This window comes from Trachemys scripta, chromosome 9 (assembly GCF_013100865.1).
Source record: "Trachemys scripta elegans isolate TJP31775 chromosome 9, CAS_Tse_1.0, whole genome shotgun sequence".
In the NCBI taxonomy this organism is placed as follows: Eukaryota; Metazoa; Chordata; order Testudines; family Emydidae; genus Trachemys; species Trachemys scripta.
The window spans coordinates 63,618,674-63,642,344 of record NC_048306.1 but is presented as its reverse complement, the minus strand read 5'-3'; the positions used below and the strand labels follow the sequence as shown (position 1 = coordinate 63,642,344).

The 23,671-nt window shown below is 39.5% G+C and overlaps 1 protein-coding gene across 2 annotated transcripts in view; it reads right to left on the bottom strand.

The window, feature by feature from the left end:
* Positions 1–23,671, bottom strand: part of CLSTN2 (calsyntenin 2) — a 674,371-nt gene that overhangs the window by 116,205 nt on the left and 534,495 nt on the right. For both annotated transcript variants that reach the window (XM_034781547.1, XM_034781546.1), the window contains exons 3-5: positions 17,903–18,098; positions 15,436–15,644; positions 5,328–5,477 (exon numbers count right to left, since the gene is read on the bottom strand). In XM_034781547.1, coding sequence (XP_034637438.1) covers positions 5,328–5,477; positions 15,436–15,644; positions 17,903–18,098 — 555 coding nt within the window. The remainder of the gene's footprint in view (positions 1–5,327; positions 5,478–15,435; positions 15,645–17,902; positions 18,099–23,671) is intronic.

The window sequence follows — 23,671 nt, the reverse complement described above, 5'->3', positions numbered from 1 at the left end:
GCATTGGCCACTGTAGGAAGACAGGATACTGGGCTAGATGGACCTTTGGTCTGACCCAGTATGGCCACTCTTATGTTATTACTTGCAACCTTAATTCATTTTTACCTATGTATTTTGGGAAGAGAGAGACTATTCAGATGAGTTCCCTGAATTCTGAGCAGACAGGTTTGTTTACAGCAGCTTAGTAGCCCTGTAGCCTTAGTGTTTGTTATCCCTTTGAAATCATTCTGTTCTTATGAAGTAAAATAAAAACCTGATTTGGGGTTTAACTGATCAATAACTGATCAGATCTTTGTCAGCCTGAAGGTGAGATTTAGGAGGTCTTTGTACCTGTGTTTTTCTTTCTTTCTTTTTTGGTAGGCATTCTACTCAAGAATACTAAATTCTCCTTTCCCTTTTTTTTCCAGCATGGAACATAATTCACCACAGGCCTCAACATGCCAGTAATGATTTTTTCTCCCCCCCCCATCCCACTGTTGCATCTTTTCTCATTATACTACTGGGTCTGAAAAGCAGAAATTAGTTATTTTTATCAGTTTTTGAAAATAACACCTTTCATGTCTTCATTACAATAAGCATTATTAATAATAAAATACATGCTCCTAGGTTTTTTTTAAATGTGACCTTTGAAATGTACTACTTATCAGATGCATAGATATGTTAAAATACCATATACAATCAATCAAGTTTCTAACCATTATCTGTAAAAAAAAATTATTAGTAAAATTTTAAATGGTAGTCAATTTCAAAGAGAAAGCAATTTACAGCAGAAAATGAAAGAGCAATTCAAAACACTGATAGAAAAACACAAAGAAGGGAACAGAGATGCACTCTGATTTTTAGATTTTTGCACATTCATTTAAAAAGGTGGTCATGGTGCCTTAGTGTCACAAAGACTAGGAGCCTGATCAAAAAGTTGATGGAGTTTTGCTTGAATAAGGAGTGAAGGTCTAGCTCCTCAGTTCCTTTTTTAAAGGTAGGAATTCTAACCTTAACACAAGTCCAGTGCAGTGATTTATTCCAATGTGAAGCCTGAGTCAGGCACAATCTCTTCAATATCAAAGGGAGGATAGTAATTTGTAATGACATTCCATAATTTCTAAGAAACCTGTAATGATGTTTGATAATCCTTTGCTATATGTAAAAAGGACATGGGTAATTGACCAAAGCAATCTCATTCAACTGAGTGGAGAACCAACTATCTGAAGCAAATATATCTGAGAACCAACTATCTGAAGCAAATATACAAAATTCTAGATAAGCTTGTATCATTTTACATTAAAAATCCATGGTACCATAGGTAAGTGAATTATCAGTCTATATAAAATATCGAAGAAACTCAACTTGATTAGAAAAATGTGTACTCTGTCTGAAACTCAGCTAGTGCCGTCTTTAAATAATGACTTAAGTTTCCTTGATCTCCTGACGAGAAAGGATTCTGAAAATACACATTGTTTTAGAAACAAAAGTCCTGTGAGGCTGACAGTGGGTTTAAAAGTTTACATTTCAGTTATAGCTAGTTAGTCAAGGGCACGACAAAGAGAAGAGAAGGTCTTCAAGTGATAAAAAAGTTGTCTTTCTAATCTGACCTGGAGGAATGAGTTTCAGGGCAGATATTTTCCCTAGACGGGAAAAAATCTTTGCTTTCATGAGTTGTAAGATGCTCTCTGATCTGCAGAGTAGGTCAGAAAATAAGGGGGGGAAAGTTTCCCAATTTCTCTTCTATTTTTGTCAATTTAATTTTAGCATAAATGTTTTGAACGCGTCTAATTATCTGTAATAATCTCCATTCTTAAAATAACCTTTACTATGGTATCTGACTAGTTAAGACTGGAACCTAATATAGCTCCACTGAAGTCACCATCTGTATCAATTTTCACTGATCTATTACTACATCTCTTACCTTTATGGATAAAACTGAACAGGACTTTCACCTTAATAAGGAGTGCAGGATTGGGTTTTACTGTTTCTCTGTTGAATAATAAAACTTTGTTCTTCTATATTGTAGAACAAGTGTTCATATCGGAACTGTTGAGTGTCTATGTCTAAATACATTGTACACCTTACTGGAAATAAAACTACCTAAATTAAAGAAAGAGTCTAATTCTCCTTTCAATGATATATGTCAATATTTATATGGCTGAAGAACCAATGGAGTGAGGAGAATCAGATCAGACATGTGTCTTTCTCAGATGCTGAGCTGACAAAAAAAGTGCACAATGCCATGCTGTGTCCCCAGGGAATCACAGCCTGCAACAAGAATGCCAAAGACAGAACAATCTGAAGTTTCCGGGGAACATAGCTGAACAGAAAAGGCTATTGTAAGCAGAAGAAAAGTAGATGAGATGGTTATTTGTTACATAGCTACAAGAAACTAGAGTTATGTTACTGTCTTTGTTCCTTTTTTTCTGCTTAAAATCTCCCTTATATCACTAACATAAATTTCCATAGTAGTAATAACTTTGACTTATTATGCAAGCACCCTCATTGCCTGGGAGAAGGTAATCATGACATCTACACTGTTTGAAATAAATGCCAATGAAAACATAAGCAACATGAGGAAAGCGGCAGCATATTTCAAAGTTACTCGGCCAAATTCATACCTAGGCGACTCCAATAACACCAAAGGAGCTAACTAGGAATTAATTTGGTCTATTCATTTCTATTTTCGGTTTGCTGAGGGTACCACCATAATGGGTAAGAACTGTTTGATGTCAGTTAAGTTCAGGTTTAGATGTCTAAGGAGTCTTCCCCGTAAAATATCAGGTTAACCTCTTCTGGACAGCTCCTACGTTGTGTGTGACCATTCACCAGTGTCTATTATCAGAGGCAGGGGAAGCAGTCATTAAATTTGATGGAGCCCTTTAACAATACTAACATTATTTTCTACCTAAGGGGAAATTGTTTTAAGAGTGAGACCTAGGTCTGTTGAATAGTATTTGCTCTGCTACACATATTAGTCATGTGGAGTTAGCCTCTAGGAGCAGGAATCAATTTGTACTTGAATTACACTCTGTATATGCCAATTCTTTGCTGCCTTACCCCAGAGCAATTTGGGTTGTTTGAAGGACGGCTGTGACCTCACTGAAATTTTTAACATTGGGTTCATGTTAGGACAGCTATTGTTTCAGTTACTGCCAATCACAGAAAGAGCTGCACAATAGTTCAGAACACTGGCCAATAGCAACTTTTAGGAAACAACCAAGAATGGAGTAAATTCAAATTCAGTAGATTTAAAAACAAAAAATCACAGTTTATTAAGGTTAACACTGCAGAATTTTGCAAAACACATGTTGTAATTTATTTCTTCAACTTCTGTGTTATAATTAAGAGCTCTGAAGAATGCTGTGTTCTTTGGCAAAAATATTTTAATATTTTTAGGTAGGCAAGATTACTCAAATTTATTATTGTTTTCAAAGAACTGAAACTTACATTATTTTAAGAGGAGGGAGTAATTGTCATCCCACCTACCTGCATTTTATATTGCTAAATACCAGGGTTTAGGCTTCCAGTATTGTTGCAGAACTGGAAATAGTCACTAAGTTTTGCCTTATTGATTATTTTACATTGATTATTTCTAGTAACAGGCAAACAGCTTTATAGACAATCAGCTTAAGTTTGGCTGGGATGGTGAAAACAACGCAATTGAAATATGTGGCCGTCCTTTCTAAAAATAAGCAGGCATAAAGTATTTCTTGTTTTAATAGAAGTACAGGACTTGGTATAAATATCATATATAATTTCATCACCAAATTATTGCTTATTATTTGGTGCGTGCCAAAGATACACTGTACTCATGTAATTCAAGATCCCAAAGATCTTATAATATACAATGCAATCACATACCATTTCAAGTGATCTGAAGAAACGTAGATACAATGAAAGAGATTCTGTTATCCATTTCTCTGATGTAAAAACCAGAGTAACTCCATCAAATGAACTCATTTGGAAGAACCTTGGTATAACAGAGAGCAGAATCTAGCAAAGCTTACTAATACAGTTTTTCTCCATTGCCTATGCCAAAGACTCATAATAGAATCTTGAACAACCTCAGATCATAACAACAAAGAACACAATTATGCAGCATAGCCTACAAAAGCAAAATTCAGAGTTGAAATAAATATTACATACAGGGCTAACAAATGCTATCAGGCCAGGCCACATCATTTCCAACTGCTCATAGATGTCTTAGATGAGCTATTCTCTTCTTATACCACATATTGTACAAATTTTTTAAAAGCTGATTTTTGTCTACATACTTTAAATAGGTTCCGCCTCAGATTAATGCAGTTCCCACCCTCCTCCCCATTTTATTTTCCATTCCAAACATATGGGCCTCTCAATTCTCTCAATGTCACACATTAAAGTAACAAGCCAGGGCCTGAGACCTATTATCAAGGGTTAAACAAAGCATCCTGACAACGAAGGCAACTTTTTTCCTCCATAAGCATCCACACTAACAATTAAGATTTTGAATGCCAAATGTAGTCCTGAGTTACACTTGGTTAATCTAGCTATTTTAGGCTCCCATTGTCAGAGTATCTGAGCACCTCACAATCTGACATATTTAACCTTATAACTCCTCTGTGGGTTAGGTGTTATCCCCAATTTACAGACAAGGAACTGTGGCAGATTGTTGCCCGCAGATTGTGCCCTCTTTGATACTGTGCAAATACACTAATGACACTAACAGACTGGCCATGTAGGTGGAACTTGGCAAACAATTCTGTTGATGATACATGAAAAGGAATCCTGCTTGCTCTATCCCAGTGGTTCTCAAACTGTGGGTCAGGACCCCAAAGTGGGTTGCAACCCCATCTTAATGGGGTCACCAGAGCCAGTATTAGACTTGCTGGGGCCCGGGGCTGAAGCCGAAGCCCAAGGGCTCCGCCCCTGCCCTGCCCCCCGCCTGGGGTCATGAAGTAATTTTTGTTGTCAGAAGGGGGTCACGGTGCAATGAAGTTCGAGAAGCGCTGCTTTATCCTAGTTCTATTGGCTCTGAACAGTTTACTAAAAAAAGATTAAAAAAATATTTTTGAACACCTTAGAATGTTTGACTAAGTTTTGGAAAGGTTTTTAAGTGATGCTTTTATTCTGAGTTGATTTGATCAATCCTTCATTCCAACTCATGAAGAATCACTTATTCCTAAGGAACGTGGCTTGATATAAACCAGCGGGGAGTGATTATCCAGATTTTAAATTGATGCTGGATTAAATACAATTAAAAATAAGAATAATTTTACACATAACTGCAAAGAATACCAGACATTATATATTGTGAAAGAATGGGAAAAAAAACCCAAACAATATCAAATATTAAACCCTACCTTGCCAGCCTGGTTTGCACACTGGTTTGACATCAACTCGTACTAAGACATCTTCTGTTGCACGTTTCTGCCCACAGTCAAAAGCAGTTACCATTATCTCATACTCGTGCTGTTTATCGTAGTTCAGCTTCTCCGTGTTTCTAATATTACCTGCAGATTTAATATAAGACAGCATCCAGCAAATATTTATTGCTCAAGCTTATTTCTTTGACAATTATGTATTGCATCCATGTACCAGCCCACAGTAGTGAGGGCCAGATAAAGCAAGCCCTCAGTGGGCAGAATTCCTGTTCAGGAGTTCTACATGCAGAAGATTGTGGGACAGAGCCCAAATGAAAAGAACCCATCAGTGTCATATAAGATTTCATTTTAGGACAATGTAATTGCACAGACTTGATTGCATGTAAATGTATCTTTTTAAGTAAGATTGAACATGTAATTACAGGCAACACTATCCTCATCTGCATACACTCCTCACATAGAGCATTCACATCATCACTCCTTTCCCTTAGACCCTGCAGATGGATAACCATTGGTCCATGTTTGGGAAAGGAGCAGGAGGAGGATAGACTATGGGTTAGGGCTAGGAAAAAAATCACATTGTTTGCCTTCTAGTCCTGTGGAGATCATGAAGGGAAGATAGTTTAGCTTTGGCGGTACTATCTTGTCACTCATTCCCTCTGCAGTTAGTTCCTATCTAAATGGTGAATACCTTCTTCCTTTCAGTCCCTTCCTATGGGCCAGGATCATTATCATCATCTACATAACCAAGCTCACCTGCATTTTATATGACACCACTGTGCTACCAGATGGAAAATAAAATTCAACAACAAAACTCATCTGCCAAACCTAACAGATACATAAAGGTGACAAAGTATTCATTCTAGTAACAAAGAAATTACATGTTTCACAAGAAAATGGAAAGAGCTCTCTCAGTCACCATAATCTGTAGTGTTTTAGGATTGCAGTCGTAATTAATGAATTCAGCATTTTCATTCAGTCCATTTCTGCAGAAATGCAGTTCTTGCTCAACCTGCACCTCAGAAATGTTTAATATACTCCAACATATTAATTCATTTTTTAGCCAGGAATATATCTAATCATACTCACATCCTAAAGTTATATTCATTCTAGATGGGAACCCCTGTCTCAAGTCATCATATCGTACCAAATGTGGATCTGACATGGCATGCTGCACAATCAAGTAGTTTGACTAAAATTTGCAAACTTGGGAACCAAAATACATATGGTATTTATGCACATAAAAAGTGACTTATTATCAAAAGATACAGAGAAGGCAGGGCTGCCTCCTTTAAACATCTTGGCCTTTGCAAACTCTTTTCATTGAGTTTAAACTTGAGAAAAAACAACCCCCAAACTGCTATACATACATGGCCAATTTCCAAACCCGGTCTTTAGTTTTTCATTCACAACTGTGCAGGAGACAGACCTTGAACCCACAAATAAGTGTTTTCAGGGAAACTATATGTAAGTGCCATTTTGGTCATTTGGCCATTTTGGTCAGAGATGATCGTTTCTGAGCACAAACAAATGTACAGAACAGCACACACTGAATTAGAACTCTAGCACTCTGGGGGAAGTACCCTATACCCGGTGCATCGTGATTTGCCTTCTTCCCCCCTCATAGCATGGGGAAACAGGGAAGATGGTTGTGACCAAGTCACATTCCGGTTCCTGGTCTGCTTCTGGGGAAGTGCAGTAAGCATTGCACTATACTGATCCTTAGTATTTAGCTAAGACTATATATTTTTCAAATGATGCATCTTAATTAAACCCTCATAAAACTCCTACGAAGTAGGCAAGATCATTATCTAGTCAATAGCCTTCTTTGGTTAATTGTCCCTCACATGGTTAATAACCCATGTAAAAGGTCAAACTGAGCTTTTTCTGACCACTCTCTGACCCAAAAATAGCTTGCTAATTTATTTTCCCACCCTCATCTCAACTTATACTAAAACTATCTTATTGCTACTAATTCATTTTTTTCACAGGTTCTGTCCATAAGTAAAATTCCTTCCAGATCAACCAACCAATAACACTCAGGAAAGGTATACTCTAGCCACCCTTCACTGTAAACACAGCTTTACGAACCTCATCTAAAGCCCATTTACATCTCCCACTCTCTGCTGGATCTAACACCATCTTCTGGTCCACATCTTTGTGGGTTCCTTCAGTTTGTGCTAAATTGAATCCTGCTGCTCAAGCTCCTAGTGAAATACCTCACCCATTATTAAACCCTTTTCTTATGATTAAATACAAAAGAACACAACACCTTGTTGAATACCTGCAGCTAAAAGTGTGACTTATTTCCTGTTTTGCTTTTGTCCTTCCTTAACCCCTTCCCCTCTAATTGAGGGTGGGGGTGTACACGCTTTACAGAAAGGGTAACAGAGCAGTGGAGTGACTTGAAGGTCATGCAGCAAGCTAAGGACAGGATTAGAATGCAGGAGTTCCTTGAGCTAGACCAGTGGTTTTCAAACATTTTTTCTTGTGACCCAGTTGAAGAAAATTGTTGATGCCCGTGACCCAACGGAACTGCGGATGAGGGGTTTGGGCTGTGGGAGGGGCTCAGGGGTGGGGCAGAGGGTTGGGGTATGGGGATGAGGGCTGCGGGTGAGGCCAGGAATGCTGGGTTCAGGGTGTGAGAGGGGGCTCTGGGCTCTGGCGGGGGTTGGGGTGCGAGAGGGGATCAAGGCTCTGGGCTGGGGGTGCAGGCTCTGGGGTGGGGCCAGGGATGAGAGATTTGGGGTGCAGGAAAGGGCTCCGGTTTTGGGGGGGGTTCAGGGCTGGCTGATGGGACTTTTAATGGTCCAGTCGGCAGTGCTGACCAGAGCTGCCATGACCTGGTGCCTTATATTCTACGACCAAGTACTGGGTCGAGACCTGCAGTTTGAAAACCACTATTCTAGACCAAGAGTCCTGTGGCACCTTATAGACTAACAGACGTATTGGAGCATGAGCTTTCGTGGGTGAATACATCCGACGAAGTGGGTATTCACCCACGAAAGCTCATGTTCCAAAACGTCTGTATGTCTATAAGGTGCCACAGGACTCTTTGCTGCTTTTACAGATCCAGACTAACACGGCTACCCCTCTGATACTGTTCTAGACCATTGTCCCACGCTGAAATGTATTCCAATATTCAGAACACTAAATTATTCTATCCAATAAGAATGAAAACTCAAACATACACTTCTCAGTTGCTTTTTGGCATTACGAGTATCAGAAATGCACTCTTTTTTTTAGAACTCACGTTGCTTAACTAGTGCTTCCTTAATGGGAGTTCGGTGCATTGGGGTGTCATTAAAACAACTAAATATCAAGGCCCAAAAACACAAGCCCCTTGGAATGGTAACAGGGAAAATTACTAATGAAGTATTCACAAACACAAGGCTTTGGACTTGGAGTGACAAAAGTCCCCTGAAAACCTCATGTTTGCAGCGGATACAGAAATGTTGATGTTCAAGGGCCATACTGTGCTCTCCGAACCCAAGTAGATTAATAAATAGAGTTGGATGAACTACATATTCTGACTTATAATACCAAAATATAAAGATGATGAATTGTTAAATGGTAAGACTAAGATGAGCATTGTTAGTAATATTTTAATAATTTATTATTATGGATAATTTAGATGAGGTAATGGTTAGGCTAAGGGTTTGCCTGGTATGGGGTGTTTTGCCATTTCTTCTCCTCTTACATAAAAATTACTGATTTGCTTAAAATAACATTATTGCTGACAGGATAAATGTAACATTGTGCTGAAAATTTTGAGGAAAAAAACCAAACCCACACAAACCTGAAATGACAAGAAGCCCTTTTACTTGGAAAAACCAGGGGCAGGATGACATGGAATAGAAAGACAGAAATGATCTAAACAGAAAAATTGTGTAAATTGGAGGAAATGTATAAAAAGACTCAAATGAACAAGGCCCAAATTGGTGAAACACTGGGTCAGAAGCTGAAGGAATGGGACTGAAGGACCAGACCAAGGGATCAGAGGAGATGACGACGGCCATCATAGAGTGCAGGAGAACTTCCCTGTGCCCCGGAATGCAGTAACTTGGGTCCTCTATATAATCTATTTATTGTCTGGCATAAATGTGTTCAGACACTATAAGTGGTAATTCTGTCTTAAATTGTATAAATAAAGCCAAAAATTGATTAAGCCTAAAATTGTGTGGACTCGTCAATCAGTTTCCCACCATTACATCCACAATAAGTGCAATGTGGCCACTATATACTTACTTGCACATTTGTTATCTGTTCATACTTTGCTTACTGTCTGAATTTTATTATTTCTTTCCTGCATATTCCTTTGTGTATGCTTCTTTTGTTCTCTCTCCCATTGCTTTACTCCATGATATGTGGAGATAATTCTCAAGACATTGAAATTGGCTAAATCAACGTTAGCAGCCTACAGGAATTTGCTAGGGATGATAGCTATAATGAAATACAAATACATTATAATGATTTATAAATCTCAGAACACAGTTATCTTCTATGATTTGTATTTCATTACAGTCTTCTAAGATTTGTACTTCTAACATTCTGAATATTTAGGTTTTTTTATTTTAGAGGTCATTTGAATGTCTTACATATTACTGGCTAGTTTACTGGTCTAATTATTCTGTGTATTTCTGTTACATCTGCAGTTTGTAGCTTTACGTTACTTTGTTATTTTACAATTTAATCAATGACACTTTTTTTTAATAAACAAAGGGGGAACAGACAAAATAATGAATGGTTTACAGAAGATAAAGTGGGAATTTCTGTTCTCTGTCTCATCCTACACAAACAAAGGGATAGTCAATTAAACTGAAAGGAAGGAAATTTAAACCTAATAGAAGTAAATACTTTGCCACATCTTCACAGAGAGCTCATGGAACTCACTGCAACAATATACCATTGAAGCCAAGCAGAGAATCCTGGGATACGTACTTGAGATGGTTAGCCCATGCCACCGCTGCTACACTATTATTATTTGTGCGCTATCTTGATCAGTGCTAGCATGTGTATGTCTACATGAGCCAGGAATCCCACTGCCAAGCTCGTAGTTTAGAAATAGTCTCTGCTTTTGTGAGGCATTTTCAGATCTTTATATGAAAAGTACTATAAGATATGATTTAGAAAGCTCTGCAGCTTGTAGCTGCCTGTTGGCTTATTGTTAACTTGACTCTCCACAATGTAGTCTCCACCAGGTCTCATGTCCCTGAAGAGAACTTAGAATTTGGGCTGTCAGAAGAAGATGGGAATTTAGTGTTAAGACGTCATGAATTCTCTGTGTGTGTGTGTTTTAAATCACCCCCTCTGTTCACTGCCATTAAAGAGTTTTGCTTCCTCACAAAGCATTATTCTAATACTTAGGGTGACCAGATAGTAAGTGAGAAAAATTGGGACAGGAGGTAGGGGGTCTTAGGTGCCTATTTTAAAAAAGCCCCAAATATTGGGACTGTCCCTATAAAATTGGGACATCTGGGAACCCTATTAATACCCAGGATTCAGGCAGGTTTGTAGTCAGGGCAATTAGCCCATGTTGCTGCTGCCACTCCCCATGCTACTGCAGCTAAATTACTATTTTTAGTGTGCTAGCTTGACGAGCGCTAGCACAAGTATGTCTACATAAGCTAGGAATCACACCCCATGCTCGTAATGCAGAGAGCTACTTGTTTATGCTAATGACAGATTACAACTCTCTGCACTGGCACACGTCTGCTGGTTGGTGCTTTGGGAGGCTGGAGTGAAGGCTTTCCTTATGCCTAGCCTCACAGATGGTCACATCCTGTCCACTGTAAAAACTTCTTTGTGCCACTCTGGCAATGCAGAGCAGATTTAAAGCTGACATACATGTTTTTGTTTTTGGCTGTGGCGTTGTGCCCCAATTTCTCTCTATTGGCTACATAGAACAGAGGTCTTCTCCAATTTGAAAGCAAAACAATGATTTTTCATGGGCACTAAATATTCAGCTGTTTCTTGAATTAGTCAGGTACATGATACTAGGCCTGTTTAAAAAAATGAATCCTCTGCAATAAGCGCACATGCTGATGTGTATTGCCTGGCAAAGCTATACAATGTTACAGATCCAAGTGCTATGGAATTTTTTTTATACTTTTGTGAAGATGGGCGGTTGTACTTCCTAGATTGTAAAACAGCATCTTCTCTGCACAAAACCCATATATTTGGGCTGAGTATAATATATATGTTTTGTTTCTTAGGGTCTGATCCAAAGCTCATTGTAGTCAATGAAAAAATTTCCATTGACCACACTGAGCTTTGGATCCGGTCCAAAAAAAATAGCTTCTTAAAAAAAAAAAATCCCCCCCTCCTTACTATTAAATATGTGAAACACTCATCCCTTTCATATAGGGTGACCAGATGTCTCGATTTTATAGGGACAGTCCTGATTTTGGGGTCTTTTTCTTATATAATCTTATTTAAAGCACCCCACAGCTAAATAAATAGTGGGGCATAGATTCTAGAAGTAAGGAGTTCTGGGGGTGATGCTGCACTCCTTGGTTTGAAGTGGTTTCCATCACATACAGGTTTTACAGTTCAGTTCAATGGTTCTCTAGCACCCCTACTATAAAAATTGTTCCAGCACCCCAGAACTTGGGCTCTACCCTGAGCCCAAACGCCTACATGGCAATTTTTAGCCCTGCAGCCCAAGCCCCGTGATTCTGAGTCAGCTGACCTGGGCCAGCTGTGGCCATGCAACTGGTCTTTTTTTTCCAGTTTAGACATACCCTTAATGTCCTGTTCAGTAAGTCAAACTCCCTTAGGGCTTTCAACTCCCAAAGAAGAGGGGAAGGGGAGATCCCAATCCCTGCTGCTACAGCAGCCTTCACAAAGCCATTGCCAGTCCTGGCACAGCTCTCAGCCTTGCTTCCTGGTGCCACAGGCTTCTCTTTGCCTACCAGAGTCCTTTAAACTGTTCCTCCACTGGGAACATACCATGAGCCTGTTGAAGAGAGGGGCCCCCAGCCTAGTATTGCTCTATTTTCCACCCTAGTTCAATGTGGGGCCTGTATACCCCATCGCATGAGCCAACAATCCTGACATTCCTCCTTATTCACATCAAGCATCCAAGTACCACACAGCTACTTGTTAAACCACTCTCGAAATATAATGGATAAAAACTGAAACCTACAGTATTTCTTAATATTTCAAACTGGGAAAATAGAAATCAGTAAATCTGGCAGAGTTGGAGGGAATTGCATGCACATGCCTATCTTGCTGTCTAAAATCCCCTGTTCTAGCACTCTCTCTGATAAAAGATTATGGCGCCAATTGACTCCCATTTACTTAAACACAATCATAATCATTACGATTACGCCTCCATATGATATCCAAAATGCTTGCTATGATGGTATTATAAAGGGGGGGGGATTCCCCCCCATGCCATTTACATTTTATTGATGCTAACTGGTTATTATCTTTTGATGCTCAGCTGTGTATTATGTGAAAGCAGCGCAAATAAAGACAAATCAGTTTTGAACAGGGGAAAGGTTTTTTCTAAAGCATCCCAGCATGAAAATGGCTGCTAGGAGAAGACAACAGCTTTCAATTTGTAATTTTGCCAAAAATCAGATTAAACTTCAGAAAAAAAAAGTGCTCTCCTCCTAAACACAACATGGATTAAATGATTCTGTGGGGAGAGATAAGTTGAAGCTTACACACAACACATTTGTTTGTAGAGTTTCTTCTGAGCACAGACATTAACATTTTTTAAAATTACTTAATGTGAAGAAAGTATTTTTTTCCAAGATCAATAGCAAAAAGCTGATAAAATGTAAATGGCCAGGCATGGGTGTTTCTTGAAAGATCTCAGCATGATGTCTCTCATGACCTTAGGGTAACACAACTGCTCAGTTTTCCATCATAGTTCTTTCCCCTCAAGAATGCAAGAGGCACCACTTTTGATCCACAAGGACATACCAGAGTGGATCTGCTGAAATACACTACTCGGAGAGCTGCTGGCTTGTATTATATGTGCAGGGGGGAAGTCTTCAAAGCGTTTTAATGTGACCCTGCCACCCCCAACTCTGGTGACAAGTTGCTCCCCGGTGTGAAGTGGACTGGAAGTTGCAAGAAGGTGATAAGCAAGCAGGGCAGCAATGGCTAGGGCTGCGGCATATGGGAAACATACAGTATTTTTTCCAGCATAAACTAAGATATTTTTTCATAAAACTTGTTTTTATATCAGCAAATATGTATCAGGAAACCAGCTTAAACCTAGAACTAGAGGGTGAATTAGTGCTTGCCCAGAGAAGTCTTTATTCCTTATTACTCTGCAAGGAAGTGGGCTTCAACTCCACTCACCAGGGACCACCACTAGAGAGGTGAATTAGTCATTCTTCCTGCTGATCCATGCCAGGAAAATTTGGGCTATCAGAAACACTGGGAGCAGGTGCTCCAGTCAGCAGTTAGACCTTGATTCAGCAAGGTTCTTAAGCATGGGACTAACTTTAAGCAAATGAGTACTCCCCTTGACCTCAGTGGTATTACTCCCATGCTTAAAGTTAGGCGTGTAGTTAAGTAATTTACTGAAGCAGGGCCTTAGACGCCAAGTTGATAGGCACTGTGGGTAATATTTTCAAAGGCACCTAAGCCACTTAGGTGTTTCTGAAAATGGGATTTAGGAGCCTAAAGTACTTAGGCACATTAAAAACATATTAGTCTTTGTAAACACCTTGGATTAGAATCCAAATTTAGGGGAATGGAGTTGAATTATTTGATAAATTGTTCCTCCTTCCTGGAACATTCTATTAGGACTTTAGTAATGTGTAGGTCAAGATTATGGTAGGCAAACCACTGCTTAAAGCAGGGATGCACCACCCTCACTGGAGATTATGGAGGCATTGTGCCTGCCTGGCACACTCTTCCAAAGGGTGCCCAGTGTCCTCCCCTCTCTTCCCTGCACACGAGGTCATCTTTGCTGGCTGGTGCAAAGAAGAGCGATGGCCATGTTCCCAGTTTTGTTTTTCCACACTTCTTTGGGAGGCCAGCAGCAGTAGTGGCATTAGCTTCACACAGTCCTTTTGCCCTCTTTTCCCTTTGTCCCCTTGTTAGTCACAATCTAGCCCTACGTTTAAAAAAATATATAATAATAATGGCAGGATGAATAATTCAGCATAATTATATATACAGAACACTGATTTTGTTTATTGCAGCTAGACTGCCCATGGGACAGCATATATCTCCAGGAGACAAAGCTGCATGGGGTCCAAATTGTTTTTATCATGAATATCACCATAGAAAAACTCAGAAAAAAATGGCACATAGTAGGCTCAATCTATCACTGCTACAATGCAAGCCTCAGCAAAGCTATCTTTAAAAAAATGATTAAATCTAAAACTAGAATTTCAGGCCCCTGGTAAACAACCCTTACACTTTCCCCCAGGATCCTTCTCCCACTTGTGCAGCAGAACCAGTGCGGTTCCACTGTATTTGTAGCCCTGCACTTTCATTGAGATGAAGGCTGGATCTGGCCCTTCATATCTGTGTTGTAGAGAGATTTTAAAACTTACCTATAGAACACAAAGTAGTAACAATACATAGCACTGACTGGAAAGATCACTTTTCATCTTCAAAGTGCCTTTTCAGCATTAACTAAAGAATTCCCACTATCCTAGTGAGTTAAGTAAGTATTATTAGCTCAATTTTATTGAGTGGAAAAGTAAAGCAGAGAGGCCAAATCTGGTTTTAAAAAAGCAGAGCACGTAGTTTCGTGTAGCAGCATTTCCGGCATCCCACAATGTTGTACAATGAGTTACCTACTGGTACCACTATAGGTGTGGAAGTATTTAATGCAAAGACTCAGGCACACAAGTAATACATATCATTTCAATTTCAATTTCAATCCTCAGCTGGTGTAAATCAGGGCAGCTCCATTGTCCACAGGAATTATTTAGTTGGGGATTGGTCCTGCTTTGAGCAGGGGGTTAGACTAGATGACCTCCTGAGGTCCCTTCCTGATATTCTATGATTCTAGGACCCACTATTCAGCAGAAATCACTGGAGCTATACTGACATACACCAGCTAAAGGCGTGACCCAGAATTCCTAATTGTATCTTGCCCAGGACTCACCGTTTCTGTCAATGGCAAAAGGAACATCGGTTGTGACAATTTCATAATTGCATATCTGGCTGTACTGCAGAGAACAGTCCTCATCTATGGCTTCCACCTGCAATATACTGTCATAGATCTTTCCCTCTGTCACTGTGGCCTTATACGAGGTCTCCTTGAAGGTAGGTGCGAACTCATTAACATCCTTCACCTGGATATGGACCACTGCCCTAAAAATATAGAAACAAAGAATTTGGAGAGAGATATCCATTCATCTTGACTTCAACTGAGATGTCAATATCTGTTCATTATCCAAACACATGACAGATTAACATGAAAGATGGCATGGAAAATAAAAACCTATGTACTGTGAGTAAAGTGCTCTTGTATCATTTTACTTTGTGCTTCATTTCCATTTTTAATTTACACTACTTAATACTTTAATATGACATTTCTGTTAAGAAAATGTGCAACAAAGTTATCATGGGGAAAGCCTAATTCTCCTCTTGCTTAACATCAGTCAATGGAATCAGTCAATAGATTGAATCCTTTGTAAAAAAGAAAGAAAAAAGGCATAAGAGAAGAATCAGGCTTAAAATGCTCTCTTAGACACTGATTGCCTGAAAATATAGATATCTTGAAAAATCCCTGTTACTAAGTAAGCACCTTCCTTCCTTTCCAGGGCAGAAGTTAATTGTTTGTCCACTCCCTAAGTCCCTAAAATACTGTAGATTCCATGTTCATTTCCCCAGTTTCTTACATGACAATTAGAGCTTGTGAAAGGTGCTGCATTGAGAGCAATAAGGGCTGAATTCATCTACAGTATTTAAAAACAAGTTGTACATGGGCACTGGCAGGGGCATCTTTCTCTTAATGTCATGTGACTGAGCCTGAGCCTTGTTCTGGAATACAGTGTGCCTCAACCCTCCTCAGAAGGGCTCAGCTCTAGAGATTGGGAGAGTAGTTCAAGCTCCACGTTGCTTAGCTGCTCCGGTGACTGACAATTATACAGTGCACTGTCAGCAAGTGTGATGCCGGATTGTTGTGTGATGTGGATATCTGTTGTTAGCACCTGAATTGGGAACACCAACTCATTTCACATATAGCTAGCCACTAATCAACCATCTTCATGATTATTACTTAAATTAGAGTAGACTGTAGCAGGCCCAGCCAAGAGCACACCCCCTTTGTGACAAGCACTTGACACATACGAGACAGTTCCTGCCGAAAGAGCCTACAATCTGAATAGACAAGTGATGGAAAGGATAAAAGAGGGATAGAGAGGTGAAGTGACTTGCCCAAATTTATACAGTAGGTCAATGGCAGAGGCAAGAACAGAACCCCAGATTCAGTTCAGTGCTCAATCCAGTTCACCACACTGCCCTAGTCACAACTAACCAGACTTGGTTTTGATCACAGCCAGACCACAAAGTCCCCAAGTCTAATAACTGCTATTCTGCTACTGAAGTTTGAAAGAGAGACCATAGCATTCCATATGAAACTCACAAAATTGTTACAGTGAAAAAATTAACTGTGACTTGAAACTTGTTCAATTTGAAGGTTGTGCCTTAAGAAAAACATTATTAAAAAAACCACAACCCCTCCCCCGCAAAAAAAGATCATGATGCAGCTCACATTATATTGTAAAATAAATTCTTAAATTCCTGTGCATCTGATATAAACAAAACGGTGCATTGCAGTTATTGCTGGTTTGTTTAAATGGCTCATACAGTAAATTGGGCAGTTTACATGGGAATTTTATTGTCTGTACCAGGGCAAATTTCATCTTTAGTGACAAGTGGTTTCATGTATCATACAAAAGACAGCACCATATCTGGGGCATTGGTTCTATATTGTCTCAGTAAAGAGTGCCACCTACTGACCCACCAACAACACTTCTTGCAGCCTCTGAATCTTTGGAAGATTCCCACCAAATGCTGAGCGAGCCAAGTCTGCTGAGCTTCCAGTGGCTAATAAAATCTCAGCGCAAAGGCAATAAAACTGCAGCATATAAATAAAAATGGGTGATTCCCCCCCCCTCCCAAATAGCTTTTCTGTACCATTTGAAATTGTCTGAATAAAGTTAGAGAAAAAATAAATTCAGCATAGTTTGGTTACATAAATTCAGTTAATTCTAGTTTCTAAGGCTCTGATTATCTGATTTAGCTGATCTGTTTAATGTGGGAAAATATTTAGTAAGGAAAAAATAATTAAAAAACATTATTTTACTGTAGTCCATTTGATCAGTAGTTCTGCTAAAACAGTTCCATTGAAATGACTGAAAATCAGGTCAATTGGAGTGAAATGTTTATATATATATATATATATAAAGACACCAACAATGAACAATTAATTCCAGTGATAAAGCATTTTGTTTCCATTTGCTTCCCACAGACTATAGCATTAAAAGAATCTCTTTCATCTGAACTGCATCTTGGAGTAAATACATGCCACAGCCAATGCATTTTTTCCCCTTATTGTCACTCACTTGTGAGATTTCTTCCAGTTTGTTCCACTAGGTCCTGCTCCACAGTCGTATGCCTGGATGATGAATGTGTACTCCTTCTGCAGTTCACAGTCAATTGGACTTTTTGCTCGGAGACGACCTTCTCCAGATGTCTTGTTTAGCACGACAGCTTCAAAGGGCATTTCCTGACCATGGATTTTAAAAGCACAGATCTCGCCTGTAAAGAATAAAACACAGGAAAAAATTATTGTTGGTTAGAACTGATTCAGACATGTTTGAGTGACACCTGATGTGCTGGCAACCACCTGTATTTCACAACCTGTGACAGATAAGTGACGTGGACTATTCGCTGAACAACATACCAACACAAACTACCAGCTGAAATAAACAGAACCTTATGTAAATGAGCGAGAGGTAAAGGGACAGACAGAAGGAAAAATAGAGAAAGTCTTTATACTAGGTCTCATCCTCTTTACATTGTTATTCTTTCTTCTGACACCAGCATTGCCTTTGTGCCAAGTGGTAGCATGTTGATTTCACCAAATTGTTTTGGTTGGGGGGGGGGGGGGGGGGGGAGGAAATCAAGGAAAACAAAAACCAAAGATTTTGTTTTCAAAATTTTTCCAATTTTATTTAAAAATTTAAAATGTTAAAAAATTCAAAATTGACATGAAATGTTTTGTTTCAGGTCAATCAAAATGTGTTGCTTGACCCAAAGTGATTTTTTTTTAAACTGCCAGTGAACTGAAAAATGTGCACTGCTCTACTCTCAGTACATTCTAAGTGTTCTATTTACACATATAAACCAGTTCTGGAACAGAGGCGGTCACCTCTTTCCAAAATCTCAGCACTCACCCAAACACCTTATTCCCAGGAAACTATTCTGTCCCAAGAATTACATCCAAATATAGAGAATAAGAAGAGAACCAACTCTGTGCTATTTGCCACAGCTTCTCTCAAAGAACTACTCTATAACAAAACTGACAAAACAGCAAAGACTGCTTGCTTATTAACAAAAAATTGCAAGAATATATGTAAGAGCGCCATCTAGTGACTTTTCCTATAACATTTTTTAAACACACTTTTAATTAATGGCAAGTAGGCCACACTATGGTTTTTCGCCCATTTCACAGATGGTCTATAGCTTCAACCTCTGTCTTCACAAACATGCTGCAGCTTTAGAGTGTAATCATTGCACTTCACCTCTGTAGGTAGGAAATAAGAAAATGTGGAGGCTATTAAGCATTGTAGGGGAGCGTGTATGGCATTGTGAATTTCTCTACAGGATCAGCACGAGTTATTTAGCATAGGTGTTTCGGTACCTATGGCACAGCAGGAGAATACATACAATCCATGTTTAGTTGAGGTTAGTGGCCCCACCACCTTACACAATAGCATGGAAGGGAGGCAACTTTCATGCTAGTACATAGGCTGGAATGGTGGTTGCGGGTAGCCTGCACATCTCTCATAGCCCTGGGCTGAACATAGGATTTCACCTTCCCAGACTCTGCTTGCTCCACCTGCAAAAAACCTGAACGTTAGGGTTTTATGCAGGTGGATTTCACTAGAGAGTCAAATCCCCAAAGGGGCTAAATATCTGCATTTTGGTGTATTACTGTGGGAGTTGTGGGTGCTCTGCAATACCCAGGATCAGGCCCATTGCTGTGTATGAACTGTAAAGGTATGAATAAAGGGGTGAAATTAATAAGATGCCAAGGATGATGAAGCTTGCTGATCGCTGATCATGGATGTTGATCACTGTGAATATATACTAGACATCAACTGAATGCCATGTTCAGCTCTGAGCAGATAATTTTCACTCAATGCATCTGAAGAAGTGGGGGTTTTTACCCACAAAAAACTTATGCCCAAATAAATCTATTAGTCTTTAAGGTGCTACCAGACTTACATGGCTACCCCTCTGATCTCTGAGCAGAGTGTTCTCCTTATTTCCCTGCAGCAAAAAATTCTGAAATAATACTGTGGACTTTGATTTTAATTTCATGCCTTTTCTGATACATCTAAGTAATATTGTTATATAACAACTTGAAGTTTAATGGAGAAATATTATTCACTGCATTCTGTAACAATGGCATTCCCACAGTTCTTAATAGTAAAGTTTTCCCACAGATGTATAGTCCATCAATACAAATCATAACTTTAGGTTTTTGTGGTTATTACTATATTGATTTAATTTGATTATGAACAATACAACATTTTTTAGTCATCTGATTCTGGCATTTTAAAAAATAAAATAAAATTAGTTTATTGCAGCAAAGAAGAAAATTAGCTGAATCACCCACACACACACACACGTTTGCCAGGGTCAAAACTGAGTGATGCTGTGACCACTTGCACCAGGGTGCAATGCTGCTCACTCAAATTTGGCCCAGTGGCCCCTTCACCATGATGGAAGGGCAGTCAGGCCAAACCTGAGCAACCCATGTACCAGAGCATATATTTGCCTAGAGTCCAGGGATGGATTAATCTGTCCCTGTGTGATTATCCTGTTTTCCTTTCATTTCCTCATTGCGTTGTACAAGCAATTCTCTACAAAGGGAGAGGTTGACTTTGGTACCTGGGTTGGCCTTACAGAGAACCATGGGAAGGTTGGAAAGACAGGAACAAATCCTTGTACAGAGATTCACATAGGGCATCCACATGGCACATGCTAGTGTAGGCTTAGGAGGAGCTCCTAGTGGGAGCAGGTGTTACTCTTTTTTCCATGCCAGCAATTTGAAGTTCTCCCTCCCCATCCTTCCCTAGGCATGCCTGAAAAGGGGACCTTTGTCCTGGACCCCTAAGTAAAGATATGCTTTAAATTTTGTGGGACAACTGCTTTCACAACTCTGGCATCATTCAGACTTATTCTCACTCATAGGCTTAAGGTGAAACTGATCATCAGAGAAGGGGCTGAGGATATGATTCCCTCATCCCACCCCTACAAGAAATATTAGTGAAGGTAATGAACTTTCATTTTGGTTGGGGTTTTTTGCCTTCCTTCAAAACATCCTGCAATATGTTCTGAAGGGACCAGAAGGGTAAAGGGCTGCTTTCCACAGTCTTTAGAGAGGGGATGAAGGTGGTGCTATAAAAAAAAAAAGGCATTTGCCCCACTTAGGATAGGTTCCTTTCTATGGTGCCTTTCCGCTCCAAATCTTGGGCATTTGTTGATAGGTGGAAGTATCTTGCTGTAGAAGTTGGTTGTAATGAATGCCCATAACATAGGCATGAGAACAGGTATACTGAGGATGCTGTGTGGAGGGAGTGGTGGTTGAAATAGGGCATGGAGAAGGGTCTTACTATACAAAGGTACAGAGACCCCCTTGGGAAAAAAACATTCTTCCACAATATTGATATGGCTTGGGAATTGCCTCTTGGGGACCCTCTTGGGTTTATGAGTACTTGCTACAGCATTAGCTATTGACTACATGGTTACATCTCAGTCTGCATTCCTGTAATTCAATAAAAGTTATAGCCTTTGACATTAATCTATTTATGAGTGTTGTGTTCTCTCTGCACATCATCCAGATTGGATTCAGCAATATACACTTACAAATTTTGAGACCTATGTTACTTAAAGTGTAAACTTTGGTAGAGATCTGTAGATTACTACTGAAGGGCAATCAATCATATCATTTCCCATTTAGGTTATACTGAACTGAAAAACAGTATTGGTAACTCTCCATTCTTGGCGTATAATTAACAAATCTCCTCAACACTTTGCAATTCTTATGAAAACAAAATCTGATATTCAGCAACCTCTACATGCAACGCTTAGGTTGTCAATTATTGCTGAAAATCAACCAGACTGGGCTAAAAGTGACTCCCATTTCAATGAACTGGCACTGATTTCAGTGGCAGAGGATCAAGCCCCTACCTCATTTAATCTACAAACTCAATTGTTGGACTTGCATTGACAGCTACAGAGAGGAAGCTACTTTAGTTTATAAATACAAAGGAAAACAATTTAATGAATTTCAGTAGAGCCAACAGTTGAAAAAGTGTTTTTTCCCCCTGCTTACAGATGACCCTTAATGCTATCTTTACTTTTTCTTCAATTGACACTAACACCAAAGATGATGTGTCTCTAGCCTCACTCAAAAGGAGTGATATAAAAGGGTCGTTCAGTCCTCATGCCCATTCATCTCTTAGTGCCTGTTCAGGCTTATATATGGGCTCCACCCGAACAATATTTTTTGCTTACATGGAACTTTTAAGAACTAGATTGAGCAGATGGATTAAGATTAATCATGTCACTTAGGGTATTTGAAAGCCTTCAGTATCTACTTTTAGTTATTACCATCCTGGGCTGAACTCAAAAAAGGGTCCTAGAAGTAAAAAAAGGTTTGTTATTTTTTATCCCTTTTCCCATCACCTGAGCCATTTAGCTCTCCAAGACTTTTAGAAAGGGGCAATCTAAATTGGCTAGTAGATATGATTCTGCTCTCAGCATAAATCAGGGATGGTTCCATTGAAGTTAATTAAAAGTATACCAGTGTAAAAGGGGGATAAATCAAAATCAGGTTCTATATCCCTTTTTAACCTATTGCACACACTCTGTCTATATACATTGATTTAGATACACTGCGTGCGCGCGCACACACACACACACACACACACACACACAAAGTATGCAAGCAAACAACACCATTAGTACTGTATGATGAACTCAGTACCCACTTTCTCAGTAATCCAGCATGGAGCCACTGTAAATAGATGTTGTTGGTTTTAAAAGTTTTTAAAAATTGAAACATTACAGTGTAATAAACTGCAGGAAAGTGTGAGAGCTTGGATTCTGCAAACATCTCCTGCAGTGCACAGTTCTGTGTTCTTGGGAGTTTCTCAGTGGCAGTGGAAAGGCTTATTGCCATGACATGTTTTTCTGCTGTGCTATCGCTTAAACAATTACAAGCTATTTTTTTAAAGCAAAAATAATAATTTGTATTACTGAAGTGAGAGATGTGGAATAATTTTTTGACCTGCAGAAAAGGTTGTTGCTAGCAGTAGTACTTTTACTGTGTATGCCTTTCTAGCTCAGTGAACTCAACATTATTGAAGCTTGGCGAACTACTACAACTTAGCAAGCTATACTGAAATCAGAAAGGAAGCAGCGGATTGCTTAATAAAATATAGTAATTATGCTGATTATGTTTAATTTTTTGAGCAACAAACTCAGCCAACTGGAGTTCAAAACTACTGCCATGCCGACTGTTGTATTCACTTACTCTTCAAAAGGTGAACATTTGAGAAAGTCATGCAGCTGCAATACCATAGAGAAGTAGCCCTTTCTGTTGATGTATTCCATTGCAAGATGGTCTAGTGCCAAAATTGGGACATGCATGCCATCTATCTCCCCACCATTCTTAGGGAATCCCATTGCTGCAAAGCCATCCACCATTTCCCGCACATTGCCCAGAGTCACCATACTTCGTAGCACGAGGCAATTAATGGTCCTGCACACTTGCATCACCACAACCCCCACAGTGGACTTCCCAACTCCAAACTGATTCACGGCTGATCGGTAGCAGTCAAGAGTTTCCAGTTTCCACAAAGTGATCACCACTTGCTTTCCCACCATTATGACAGCTCTCATTTTGGTGTCCTTGTGCCACAGGTCGAGGTGAGCTCTGCACACAGTTCTAGGAATGTGGCTTTGCACATATGAAAGTTATGCAGCCACTGCTTGTCATTTCATATTTTAATCACAATCTGATCCCCAGGGCCAATCAGGGGGGGGGGGGGGCAGGAGGGCCATTTGGCCTGGGCCTCAAGCTCAAAGGGGGCCTC